Here is a 13,968-nt window from a genome sequence, read left to right on the forward strand (position 1 = left end):
AGTCCAGGCTAGCTAAGGTGCCCTTGTTCTGTACTCCTCAAATACCACACAGGCATCCTAAAGTTAACGAAGTTTCTTGAGATTGTTTAATTTATCATCTACTGCTCCATCTGGTCTGTAAGCTCTATTAGTGCAGAGGCTATGCTGGCTCGTTCTCCACAGTCCTTCCCAGGACTCAGCTCTGAGCTTGGCACATAGAAAGCGCTAAGTTGTTTTTTTGTTTTTTTTTTTTGTTTTTTGTTTTTTTTTTTAGTGAATGAATGGTGTAATCAAATATTATGCATTGTCCCATAAACTTAACCTGTACCAGAAACTAGTTTTTCACTGCCCATCAAAATCAGAGGCTCTTTCTTGTGTTCCTAATAGTTAGAAATCATAAGGAAAAGAAAACTCTAAAAGAAACTCTACAATGCAAAAGCAAGTGGAGAGTACATCTATGTGCAGAACAAGAGTCACAGTATTAACTGAATGACTTAGAGAGGGAGGTCTGATCCTCCGAGGGAAGACCAACCTCCAATGACTGAGATCATTCCTTTTTTTTTTTTTTTCAGTACAGCAACACTAAGTAGATTTCAATGATAAACTTACCTGTGTTCTGGAACTCCAGAGAGGAAAACAGAACAAATCTCCCAAGTTACTCTCTAACTTGCGATTCAACAAAAAGAAGTGCAAGCTACTGCGTGGTTTCTTTTGCGTAAGCTGTTTCTGCTCTCCAAACATCCCCTGCTTCCAAGTCATACAAAATCCACACGTATAATTGAAAGAGCAATTTAGAATGGCCAAGCAACTTTCTACATAGAACATGGCTGGGAATGCTTGGTGCTGGGTGGGCTAAAGAGGATGGGATGGTACACAGAATGGACACTCGGCCAAGGCACGGTTATCTTCTACTGCTTTTTGTTTTTAAACTGTATGATGCTATTCTTGCCCCCAAACAATGTCCTCTTAAGCAGGTAAAAAAAAAAAAAAAAGTCGTACTGAAACTGCAAAGTTTAGAAGGTGAGTGGTTAAGTCAGAATCTTTGTTGTGAGTATGGGGCAGGTCAAGTAGAAAGGACTGATAGCTATGATTTATAGTAAAGATGCTCTCTTCTTGGTAATGTCTAGTTGTTAAAACGTACATAGGTGTTATAGAGATGTAGAAAGCGTTTTCCTTTACAGTCAGCACAGTGATAAGCAAAACAGTGTAGTATACTATGGCAGTACTTGGCTCTCCAGGGCCCAATTACAAAGCATGATAAATGACTTGTAAGGTCTCTCTTCCTACTGATTTGTAAGCTGATGATTCTCAGTAGACTCCTAGCGAGTGGTCTGCTTACTCCCATCATACATCTGGGTACATATGAACACTTTAAATTGGAATTCCAAATTCATCATGTCATGTTGTGTTCTTAGTTGGCAGGTGTGTTTCCTCACAGCAATATACAAGAGGAGATGTAAGGTGGGACCACTTAAGCTGATTTTTCCCTGCAGTGAAGATGCTCCTTTAATTTAAATCCTGCAGGTGACCCGTCATGATGAAAGACCATTGTGAAGACAGAGTGACTGCATAGGGGAAGTTGTTCCTCAGGTTTTTATTTTGCCTCTTCAAAAGTAGATGTTTCCTCCAGGTAGAGGAGGTAATGGCTTTGTGGTGCTTGCATGGCTGGTAACCAGTGTTTAGAAGTGAATGCTAATACTGTCAAAACATTTTCTTTGGTTTTATTTAAGAGATGTCAAAGAAAAAGTGTATATGTAATGCAAGGTGAATATAGTTGAAAATGTAGAGAAAAAGAAAATCAAGAAATACAAATCAGGAATAAGAATTTTAGGTGAAAAAGAAAGAGCCGAGGAACAGACTAAAATTCAAGTTTATATTTTTGGGGGGCAATAATATGACATTTTTGGGGGGCTGAGACTATTGATGATTGAAGTCTTAGAAGACTATGTATTATTTTTTTCTTTTTGACTCTTAAGTACTGCTACTTCCTTTACAGTCTCTTGCTCCACACAGTGTCTCTGCATCTAGAGCGAAGCTCCTACAGAAAGGACTTTTTTCCTGGCTACACGCAGCACTGTCCTCACAGTAGACTGTTACCCTTCAGCTAAATGGCACACTGATGCACACGCCAAGGCAAGCTCTGCTGGGGGTTTGCTCTAAAGACTCGAGAGAACTGCATCAGCATTTTCTGGCCATTCGGGATCCTGGTCCTTTCACTCTTTGGGGCAGCATGCCAGCATTTTCTGCTGCAAATTTCACTGAGCTCTTCTTAGGCAGCTTTGTTCCTTTTTAATTAAAAAGACAAGACTGTCAATTACTTAAACTTAATCCACAAATGTAATTGTTACTTTGAAAGATCTTTTTTTTTTCCCATAAAGCTCATAGCGGAGAAATATTTCCATCAAATTAAAATTTAGTGGGAGCTTGGATTTTCAAAAAATGTTCATCTTCAAATCCCTGCTGCCTCTAGAAATCTAAATAGAACAGCCAGCCATACTGCAGGGAGATCACCAAGAAAGGCTGGCTGGTGGAGGCAGATCCAGACTAGGAGTCTAGGGAAAAGCATTAGAAAAGAGTCCCAAGCACTAAACATTCTCTTACCTTTAAATTGAGACTGTAGGATTTGTAGCCATTTAGCTTGAAGCTAATATAAATTCTGAGACGGGTAACACTTCCAAGCCATTATTAGACATTTAAACAATAGCGGAAATAAATTTCAGATTTATTTTTGCTAGCAAATTTTAACAAGGAGAGAACAAGAACTTTTTAGGAAACAGAACAGACAGAAGAATGGAAAGATGAGAAGAGGACACAGAAATGGATTCAACAAAGAGAAGTGCTTGTTACTATTGGGTCTAAACCATTGGGTTGGGTCACCTATTATAGTTGGGTCTAAATCACTAGATTGGTTCATTTCATTGATTGATTCCAGGTGAAATATTGGCACAACTTTCCCGCTTGGTTCCCAACCAATAAAGAAAATCAGGAGGCAGTCAGACTGTTGCTCCGAGTAAAAGAGTCGAGGGATGGTTATCCAGTAATAATGTTAACTCTCAATTATCTTCATGTGTATTATCAGGGCCTGTGATTTTGCTGTAAATTTGCCCTGACACAGCTGCCGAAGTCCTATGAGTCAAATAAGGCCCTTGTTTCCACTGGCTAGTGGGAAAGAAGCCATGTGTTTAAAAACTGGAACCTTTTCTAGGACATGCTTTATATCTTGACCAGAAAAAATGGCAGATTCTTTAGACTGATGACTTTGGATTAGTCTGAAAAGTGGTAACATGCACGACAGACATCCACTGGAAGTGTGTGAGTGCGTGTGCCCGTGTCACACAATAGCAAACTGCAACTCGCAGCTCCTCTTAAGTGTAGTATTATGATGCTGGTGAAAATATTTTATTTTTATTCGGCCTTGGGATGCTTCTATATTTAAACTTGCTAGCAGTATGGGCATCTCAGACATCCCTAGAATCCATAATATGTCAAAATATAATAAAGCCACACTGAGCTTACATCTAGTTAATATCTAGACAATATAATACAAGTATATCTCTAAATATCAGTACTTTTAAAAATTATGAGAAATATGTGTATCGAAATATGATCATTTTAAATTCAGCATGCTTTCTTTCTAGGAACTTGAAGCTCCTCTTAATATATTATTTAAAACACCACTTTGAGCTTGTAGGCATGAAAAATATAATTTCTTTCCCATTTCACAGTTGGAAAAACTGAATTAAAGAGAACAATGCTAGCAATTATCCATGATTAATAGAGGCGTGTATGTAAATCAGCCTGAGTAAGTGTGTGAAATTAGATGTGCTGGTGCCAGATAGCTCTGCTCATGTTTCTTAAAGATGAATTCTTTCATATAAATCTCTGTGTGAACTCGGCATATATTCTGTGTGTTGAGTGTATTTGGAAACGAACTTTGTAAAAGAGAATGGATATGAGGTAACTGAGTATTATGTATTATGAACATTATAACATATAAAGTAAATTAGATAAATTTTTTGAAATTCATTAAACAGATATATATCTAATGAACATAAATGTATAGATAAGGTTTATTTAAAATTTACCACAGATTTATATATGTGCCTGGATATAGTGATGAGTAGACTGGAATTTGGGTATACTATGATGATTAAAAAGCGTGGGAGAAGTTGTATGTTAGTTTCTTAGGGTTGTGGGAATTAATCGAGTTAATATATGCAGGAGGCCTTAGAACTCTATTGCTACATGAGAAGCCCACTACTGATGTTAACTGCTATTATTATTGTTATTACCATTATTATTAGACAAGGTGAAAGTGCTGTTACAAGGAGCTGAAAAGAGGCATTTTCTTATTGATATCCAGGATAATACCCTACAGAAAATAAAGAAAGCTGTAGGGACATTCCAGTCATCTTCACAGGATTTTCCCCCCAGCTTTATTCCCATCCCCGTGGAGTCTGATTTTGAGAACCCATTCTTGGGAGTGCCGGGTGAGGGCAGGTATATCTCCTCCTCCTATTTTAGATAGAATCCGGCTGTTCTGATGCCAGGCCTGCCCATAACAACACCAGTCTCCCTCAGAAGGAAAAGTGCCAGGCGGACTTCAGATTTCTGCAAGCCTGGTTTGTTTGTGGATTGGATTTAATTTTTTTTTAAACTTTAATTTTGGGGGGTTTTGTTTTGTTTTCAGAGAAAGCTTTAGACAGCTGTATTAATCATGCAAACCCAGCCATGTGCAATGTGTTTTATCAATGGAAAAACAGGAACTGAATGGCAAGCAGCTGTGAACAAACCCAGTGCAAAGCCTGAACCTGGGAGATAATCTCAACATTTCCCAAACCCGCTTGCCACATGGGGTTAGTGAATGGAAAGGCTGTTCACTTGGGATAAATAATCAGATGGGAGGCAAACAAGTGAGACATTCCAGGGTTATTAATTTTTTATTTTAGTTGCAGTGATTGGAGAAGGATGGGCTGATCAAGCCTAGAGAGCCCCAAGCTCAAGGGAATTCTTCATTTGAGGGTGATAAAAAGAAGACAATGGTGGTTCGTCCTTGTCCTCTTCCCTTCTTTTGCTTCCTTTTAACTTTCTGAGGCTGGTTTAGTCACCTCGTTTTGAACCTGCAGTCCTTCTAAATGTGAGGGCATCTCCAGGTGCACTTACATCATGAAGGGCTATGCACAAGTAAGCTCATGGGGAGGAGAGAAGAGCAATGTTTTCATTTCTCAGGATTCAGAGGCCTCAGCAAATGATTTGAGCCTAACAAAGTGAGAAAAGTTCCCTCAGATGTTTAGAGTAGTCTCTTTCCTCATTTGACAATTCAGTGGAGTTTCTGCAGCGATACATGCAGGGATAGTTATGCAAATATATGCCATTCAGGACTCATTTCAGAATAAATAAACCTAAATTAAAATTAATGAGAAAAACACCTATCAGAAACAGATCAAGGATGGAACACTATCTTATTTATTTATATACATATCTTTTAAATTAAGGAGCAGGGAAGCACACTGATTTTTTTTTTTGTTTTGTTTTGTTTTATTTTTGGCAGAATAGTAAAAGACATTTGAAAAATTTCTGATTGGCCGTGGACAATACAAATTATCCTTTGGTATAATTCCAGTATTATCATCATCACTGCAGAAAATCAAGCGATATGATAAAGGAAACCCAAGGGAAATACATTTGATTTATTGAGCCTTGTTTTTGTTTAATCACAGCTTGAAGGGGTTTAGGACTGCATTCCTGCTGTGACTCTGCTGTTTATCCCCAGTCAGCCTGATGAGCCATGTAGAGTGGAGGGTAGGAGGGGAGGCTCTCCAATGAGAGAGATTAACAGTGAAGCAGCTAAAAATACGCATGTATTTCTGTTATTAAAAAGTAGGAGAAAAGTTACCTTTTTTACAATCAGCGGACAGAAAAGGACCTTCGGGACTTTCTCCTACTTTCAAAACACTTTAAGGAATTTAATTGGTTCAAAATCCTTCGGGCTTTTATGCATCAACCCACTGCTTACAGACATCTTAACGCTCAGGGCTGAGATGTAGGCTTCCAAGCAGATGACGATATATAATATTTAATTAATTAAAGGTGTCTTGTGCTATAGTGTCGATCACAGTGAGGCAGGCATACATACTTTTCATAGATATTTCAGTATTCAAATGGCACTATAAAAATGTTAGGGATCCTATATGTTAGTATTTTCTTTCTGTGGGAAACTGCATTTCACATGGGTTGCCATCTTGATTGGAAAGAAGAAAAGGGATTTGATCCTTACAAAAATAAGGTCTTTGTAAGGACCAGGGAACTTAAGATGGCACTATCTTTCCATACCAACTCTCACACCAGCTATCCCAAGTCACCATGAACAGCTTTTCAATTTCTCTCAGCAGAAGCCCAAAGTATTAGTAGTAAGATAAACTATATTCTCTAAAACTATTGGATCTATGAAAGGTATCTATAGTCTATCTACAACGTAAAATCAAACTAGGGTCATTCTCCAATCAGCAATTCAGTTTGTGAGAAAATGTCAAGTTCAAAAAATCCCATATGTTCTATCCTTGGTCCAAACTTTTTTTCGGTATCTAACAGCTGTGCTTTGTGAACAGTGTCTGGCTTCATTTTGTTCAATGTTACATGTATCGTAAAGCACGATCAGATAAAATATGAGTTTGTGGAAGCAGAACTGCTCTCACAAAGGACACCTAGAGTCATAGTGACACTGCGCAAAGTTCATCTTTGATGGAGCGAGACCTCTTTGAAACATTATCCATTGGGACAAATATGTATGTGTATGTTTGTCACATCACGATACTTGCAAGATGGCAACATGATAAAATGGTGTCAATCTCTGCAGTAACACTAGAAGATAAATGTCTTAAAATAATTGCAGCATGTCAAGAATTCAAAATGGAATATATTCCATGAACACTGTTTCATGTCAAGTCTAAGAAACAGGCACATTTTAACAGTCTTATTTTTAGTGGCTGGCATAGAAACAGATTTCATTAATGGTTTAAGGAAGAGTTCTTCTAAAAATAGTTTGGACCCTTCTTAAAATTTAGGAGTAACTCTTTTATTAAGCTAATCGATCCTTAAAACTTTGCAATCCTAGTTTCAAATATAATTAAAATAAGTTTGCATTATCTATGAATACATATGCAAAACATTGCATTATTGACACACTGAATATCTACACTCAATTCTGCCCTAATTTTTAGTTTGGACAAGTGTTAATGAAACATGATCCATCTTCAAACTAATGAAATAGCAGCTTTCTACCTTTAATTCTGAGCACATTTCCTTTATAGTGTATATGATAATCTTGTTTAATTGGATTTATTTTTTCCACATTAGCCCCCGCATGGCCTACTTTCCATTTTTTTCTCAGGTCTTTGAGTGTTATTTGCAAATCACTTTTCTGGAATTTAATTTCAATGGTAGGTTGGTTTCATTTCAGATTTTTTTGTATTGTTTTAATTTTATTTCCCAATTTGCCTTTAAACAGCCTCAAGCTAGAAGGTTGGGGCTGCAGCTTGCATCTAAATGTGATGTAGGAGGAAAAATTTAATTTGAGTGTGCAGAAAGTTTTATAAAAAGGAATACATAACGACTAGCTTGTTTTTTTCATTTTTTGTTTTCTAAAATAGTTATGTTTAAAAGGAAATGTCCCTAAACTGGCCAAGATTTTAAGATAAAGTAACATCCTTGTATTATGGTTGAGTTCAACCTTAGGTGGTAGGTAAATTTATTTTTACAAGTAATACAAATGACTTCACATTCGGATTGTAAAACCTCCAAATGTGAGGATGGTCACTCAGAGGATTCATATTATTTATAAGCTACAGAACTTAACTGGCGGTGTTCCAAATATGTGAGTTCATAGTTATCTGTAACATATACTAATTGAAGAAAAAATTGCTTTCTAAGTTTAGTATCATCCTCCCAACTATTGACCAACTTGAAGTTAGGTCAGGTGACAGATCTACCTGCCTATCAACTGGTGTGGGGGCAACTGATTGACTTTCTTTGGAAGGTTATAAAAATAACGTCTATGGTATGTTAATTTTGTGAATGTATTTCCCCCTTTGTGTCTTTTGCACATTATAGATGATGGAGAATGACCCAGCAAAATAGCTACATTGATAAAAATCATACTGACCTTGAATGGGGTGGGGGGTTGTGGGTAAAACACGCTCTGAAGGGGAAAAAGAGTAAGCATCATGGAGAGTTTATAGATATATAGACATATATCTATATATCTATATATATCTTATTTATGTTTAGCTATTCAGACAATTATAAAACCAATAAATTTCCATGCCTATTGGATTATATCTCCCGTAAAGTGATTGTTCTTTCTGCCAGCACTAAAGTATCACAGAGCTATTAGTAACACTTAAAATCTAAAGCCTTTTAAACAATTTTAGCTAGAGTTGGGACAACATTCTATTGTAGTAACTTTACAAACAGGATCCTACTCTTCAGTGGAAAAACCAACTGCCAAAATAACAGATAATTTTGAGGACTGGAGTTGAGGGTTGTTTAAATTAGTAGAGATCAAATTCAGGTTATGAATTTTGGTGCTGGTTCTGGTCTCTTTAACTCATGACAGATGGAACTGTGGTAGCTAAGAATTCCTTTCCTCTCCCTAAGCACTGTAGCTCATATCAGCTTTAGCCAAGCATCCGGAAAATTTATTTTGAGAAATACTAATTCAGCTTCTCCCTCAGGTTTTTACTTCCATATTACTGATATAAGTGCAAGAGTATTGCCAAGGTAATAAGTTTCTGGGCATGATATAAGTTTATTTTTAGTCTTCTCTCTAATCCCACCCTCTTGGGGTAATACAACCTCACCTGAAATTTGATCAACCAATCAAATTTGCTTAATGATACATCCTGTCGAGCAATAAGAAGTGCTTTTCTTTTGAACATTTGGGTCTTAACTTACGCATTTCTCGCAGTCCCATCCCCAACCTAGTAACTATAAAGTGTACATGCTGACAGAGTTCAGACTTTAAGGTATCCTCTACTTATCTCATCAAAACCCCAGGTTTAATTCTAAATCTTCCTCTGAGACTCTTTCAGAAAAGCAGAATGGTGCTTTGGGGATAGGATGCATTACTTGCTACCCCCAAGCCCTACAGAGTAGTATAAATACCACATACTATTCTACAATCCTCCTAACAGCTTGATTAAATAAAGACCAATGATAAATAAAAATCAACAAGAGTAAAGCATATGTGCATATTCAAATTTGATCTGCCTGCCATTTTGTACCATAAGCTTAGGAAGAGTAGATTTTGCCTGGAATTTGGACACTTAATACATCTGGATGCAGAAAACCCAGTCTCCTTGCAGAGTGGGCTTTTTCTCTATCTTAGCTGAAAGTTGTAGCTTAAATGCCAAGGTTTCCTAAGTGCATTAAGATGGAACAGGTCAATAACAGCGCAGTGAACACTTGTGTCTTACTTACACAAGTCAAGTAGAAAAATGGTTTAAACTCCCACTGGTTATTTGGTGTTAAGTTTCCAGCTTCAAAAATAAATAGCTAAACTGTTTTCTGCATTTATGTAGCAGTTGGAAACCACCGTCCCATATTATATTCTATCTACTGTATTTTATTTTTATTATTACTATTATTATTCAGACTATTTAAATAACTCAGCTTAATATTTTCTTATCACACCGTTCACAGCTGGGTAAATCCACTTTGCCCTCATTTTCACAAGACCATTTATATTGCTAAACCATTTCACCCACCCCCCTTTCATCGCCTATTCAACTGTTCCCCAGCTTGTTATTATCATCTTAGCTCCACCCTGTTATCATCATTTTAGCCCTATCACACCCCATTAGTTATTCTCATTCTCTTAATTCCATCCTCCTGACTTATTCCTCAGATGCACCGCATCCCAGCTTTTTATCCTTATTCTTCCACCATCATTCTGCTGTATTTTATAGTTTATGCCAGGGTTTGTGGGCTTCTGCATGAGTGTAAAATGAAGTAAATCCCAGTTAAAATGACAAAGAAATTCTCCAACTTTTGATATTCAAAAGTAAGGGAGGGCAGGACACTTGATGCTGTGTGCTTTGTCTTTTGGCTGCCAATACAGCAATGCCTCACTTTATTGCTCTTCACAGATGTTATATTTTTTATAAATTGAAGATGAGACCCTCCACCAGCAAAAAGATTACAACGTGCTTTATTGTGATATTTGCTTTATTGTAGTGGTCTGGAACTGAACCTCAGTGTCTCCTAGGTGTGCCTGTACTTGAGGAGGTCAACCTAACTCAGCAACTGATTGAGAGGTTTTAGGAACAGAACTCTAAGGTTGACCCCAGTACTGTATTCTGTGGCTCTTAGTAAATCCCTTAACTCTGAGCTTCAATTTCTTATCAGCTAAATGAAGAGGTGGGGTATTATGGGTGATTCTGCTGGGACACCATGAAAAACAGTTAAATGGGCATTAACATGTCACAAGAAAGTCCTCTGAATTAAAGGCACCAAAAGAGAGCGAGAGAGAGAGAGAGAGAGAGAGAGAGAGAGAGAGGTAATGTATTAACTCTGATATGATTTTCTTTTCTTTCCAGTGGATATTGCAGACATTCAATGTCTTTCTCGAAGTCAGCTTATTCAATGCCTATTCTTGAAACTAAAACTAGTTTCCCATCTATTTTCTGTTGTATCACAGGGAGCCCTTATAAGTAGTTTACAGTTAGTCTTTCAAAGTACATGTGAGTAATGTTCAAATAGCTGCTCACGCTGTTTCATTATGTGGCATCCAGAAGTAGTTGGTTAAGAGGCTTTGCCAAGTCTTAACTAGCATCATCGAGTGGTATATGTTTAAACAGTGGGCCTCTAGGATAATAACCTAAAATGGTTTCTAAAGAAGCAGGGGAGGCCCTCATTTTAAGGGCACTTTCTAAGGTTCGGTGGCTTAGGTAGTACTTGAAATTTAATCGAGTATAGGTTTACAAGTTAATAATCTTTTAAAATTAAAAAGAAAATTGAAAAACCTCCAACACAATGATATGGTATGGCCTATCATTCTTTGTATTTTTATTCTCTTGTACTCAATAGCCTCAAACACTGCAGTAAAAGTACCTTACCAATCCACACATTTATCAGTAGGGCTGACCTTCCTTAACATGTGCGGCTACTCCCCTCAAGGGTCAAATGCTGACCACTAGGCTGAAATATTAGTTCAGAATCTCAGTGTGACAAAGAAAAGGTAGTGGTCTAACTAATGTTGATTCAGGCTGGTGCAAATTAATAGAAATGGAAGTGGGAGGTGGAAGAAGTGGGTGGGAAGGAATATGATAGTCAGTGAAAAGACCTCATTAATTGAAAAAGGAAAAAGAAATTAGATGTCTCCTCATCTCCAAACAACAAAACATACATCTCCTAACATTTACCTACATAAACAAATTGAAATGATGTGTTGGTTTAGAGCCTGGACTCAGGAAACAGATTACCTGAGTTTAATCTCAGCAACTTAACTTAATTGAACTTTGTTACTTAACCTCTTCATGTAAGTATGAGTACCTAATAGGGTTGTCCTGATGATTAAATGAGATCATGTATGTTAAGTGTTTAGCACATGTGCAGAGTACCTTGTAAGCACTCACTTGATAAGAAGTGATGGCATGAAAGTCATCACCTCTACTCTTCCTCCTATTTGTTGCTTTAAAGGTAACTCAACATAAGCACTAAAATAAGACAGGTTTCTTTTGTGAGTACAGCACAGTCATCAGTGTAGAAACGTGGAAGCTATTACATTTCATATGCTGACAATGGAACTTCTCTTGGCATCATCAGAAGCCCAAGTCTTCACCCATGTGATACATGTTCCCCCACCTGAAAAAGACTAAGGAGCTGAATCCTTGCCCACACACATTGTATCATTGGATTAATGTGTTCGGAAAAATTATATAATGGAAAACTTTGCCCAGGATGAAGAAAAAGCTATAAAAAGTATTACTTGAATCTACAGACTGAGCTAGTATGGAGCCATGACAAACAGAATGCTAGAATGTCTGGAGAAGAAGACAAATGAGAAAGGAATGCTTCCGCTGGTGAAAAAAAAAATTACTATAAATACAATGCATTCTTGCACTATTATTCCATTATTTTGATCCTTTTGGAGATCAATATTTGAATAGAGAGCACAAATTATATTGTATATATATATATATGGTAGAGGACAATGTGTATCAATGACCGCAAATTGACACCGTAAAAAGTCAGCACATGTCGTTGCAGTGGACACTGAAAATGTGCTGATGCACCGATGAAGATGGATAATCATGAATTCTTCAGGGCTCTGGCTCCTGTTTCCACCTGCTGCTGCCTCTGGCTAACAGCAGCTCGCCAGCTGCCTCATTTGCTCTGGACTGGCTGGGTCAGCAGAGCACCCTGCTGCCCACACAGTGCTCTCTGTCAGGGCGGCCAGTCACAGCAGCTCCTCCCAAGCATCTCTCCCCTCCTGACCCTCTTCTGTGGAAAGGTACCGCCACCAACAGTGTTTCTTTCTTCCCATTAAACCTCTCTACTTTGAATCTAAGCTAAGGGCAATCTGTTCACACATGTACTTTTTTCTTTTTTCATTTTCTTCTCTTTTTCTTCTTCTCCCTTTCACCCTTTCTCCTTCCTTCCTTCCTTCCTTCTTCCTTCCTTCTTCCTTCCTTCCTTCCTTCGCTTCCTTCCTTCTTCCCTCCTCCCTCCTCCTCTCTCTCCTTCCTTCCTCCCTTCATTCCCTCTGCCTCATCTCTTTCTTTGTTGTGTGGATTAGGCTACTTTAGAGCTGCATTCCCAAGGACTCAGCTATGAAGGCTGTAACAGTGCGGCTCGGAAACCTACACAGTGTGGTGGGGTGGGCATGGTGGAATTGCCATTCCTGTTACATAAGAAGCAGAGCTTTCCCCTTTAAATGTCCATACTTAGGCCTTCAGTCTGAGAAATAGGGCAGTGGAATCACTAATTTCTGGCAATTTTAATAGCTTCTTTTTACCTCAAAGCCTAATGACCTTTTGAATTCTATTCTTCTGTAAGGTTTGCACCTCCTAACTTTCCCATAAGGTAGGAAATCAATGCAAAACCGAATAATGATGCATGTGCTACCTCTACATGTTGCTAAACTCAGAGCTAGGACCTGTGTGGGCTGTTCTGCAGAGGGTAGTGTGGGCCCACTGGGAAGTACTACATCATTCATCACAGCACTGTGCCCTTCTCAAATGTATAATTGAGGATGACCTCTGTGAAATCATCAAGGGCAATACAATTACAATACATTTGCCCAATTTCTTGATTCTCAGTTTACAAACAGAAAGTCTATAAAATTATTGACATTTCTTAATTTTACTTAATTTTAAAAGTCCCTTAAATGAACTTTTGTGAATAGGGAGAGAAGTTATTACAGGGATTGAGATTATCTTTCATCACCACCAGCAGACTAGCAGTATCTCCATTACCTTTGATCCGGCCTCTGTGCTCTCTGTTCTCCTCAAGAACTCCATCTTTTCATCCTTTCCCCCTTCTCTCTCTCAGTCTATAGGTATCATTTTATTTACCATTTGAAATATATCATTAGCATACTTCTTCTGGGTGGGATAGGAAGAAAAAATACTTTAATGCAAATTTATAGTGGCTCCCTTTCTCTAACTAATCCAATTGTCCCATTTTCTCTTTTCCAATCCCTATAAAACCTCTTGTTAGGTGTATGTTGTTCTACTTAACCAGGATAACCTTAGACTTGTCAGAATCTCAAATTCATAGCTGAAGCTGTTTTTCTCCCCGCCCCCCCTTTATGAAATTCCTAATGTTAGGATGAGACAAGTAACTACATTTCTTAACAAATATCTTCTCAAAGGTTCTGAGATACTAATGTCTTTATCTGAAGCAAAGAACACTGCTGTTTGGTCTTTGGAGACAAAAAAATGAATGGATATTTTAAACTTTATATTGACGCAGCATTTGTATAGCTGT

The 13,968-nt window shown here is 37.8% G+C and overlaps 1 protein-coding gene across 6 annotated transcripts in view; it reads right to left on the reverse strand.

Annotated features, from left to right (window-relative positions):
- Positions 1–13,968, reverse strand: part of LSAMP (limbic system associated membrane protein) — a 570,870-nt gene that overhangs the window by 15,371 nt on the left and 541,531 nt on the right. For 2 of the 6 annotated variants that reach the window (XM_039843062.1, XM_039843061.1), the window contains exon 7: positions 8,141–8,176. The exons of 1 other annotated variant lie outside the window; for it this stretch is intronic. In XM_039843062.1, the coding sequence (XP_039698996.1) occupies positions 8,141–8,176 (36 nt within the window). Of the gene's footprint in view, positions 1–2,132; positions 2,265–4,903; positions 5,382–8,140; positions 8,177–13,968 lie in introns of those variants that run through there. 3 more of the 6 variants (XM_039843066.1, XM_039843064.1, XM_039843067.1) reach the window with 3 other exon arrangements.

Source organism: Pteropus medius, unplaced genomic scaffold (assembly GCF_902729225.1).
Source record: "Pteropus medius unplaced genomic scaffold, Ma_sr-lr_union100, whole genome shotgun sequence".
NCBI lineage: Eukaryota > Metazoa > Chordata > Mammalia > Chiroptera > Pteropodidae > Pteropus > Pteropus medius.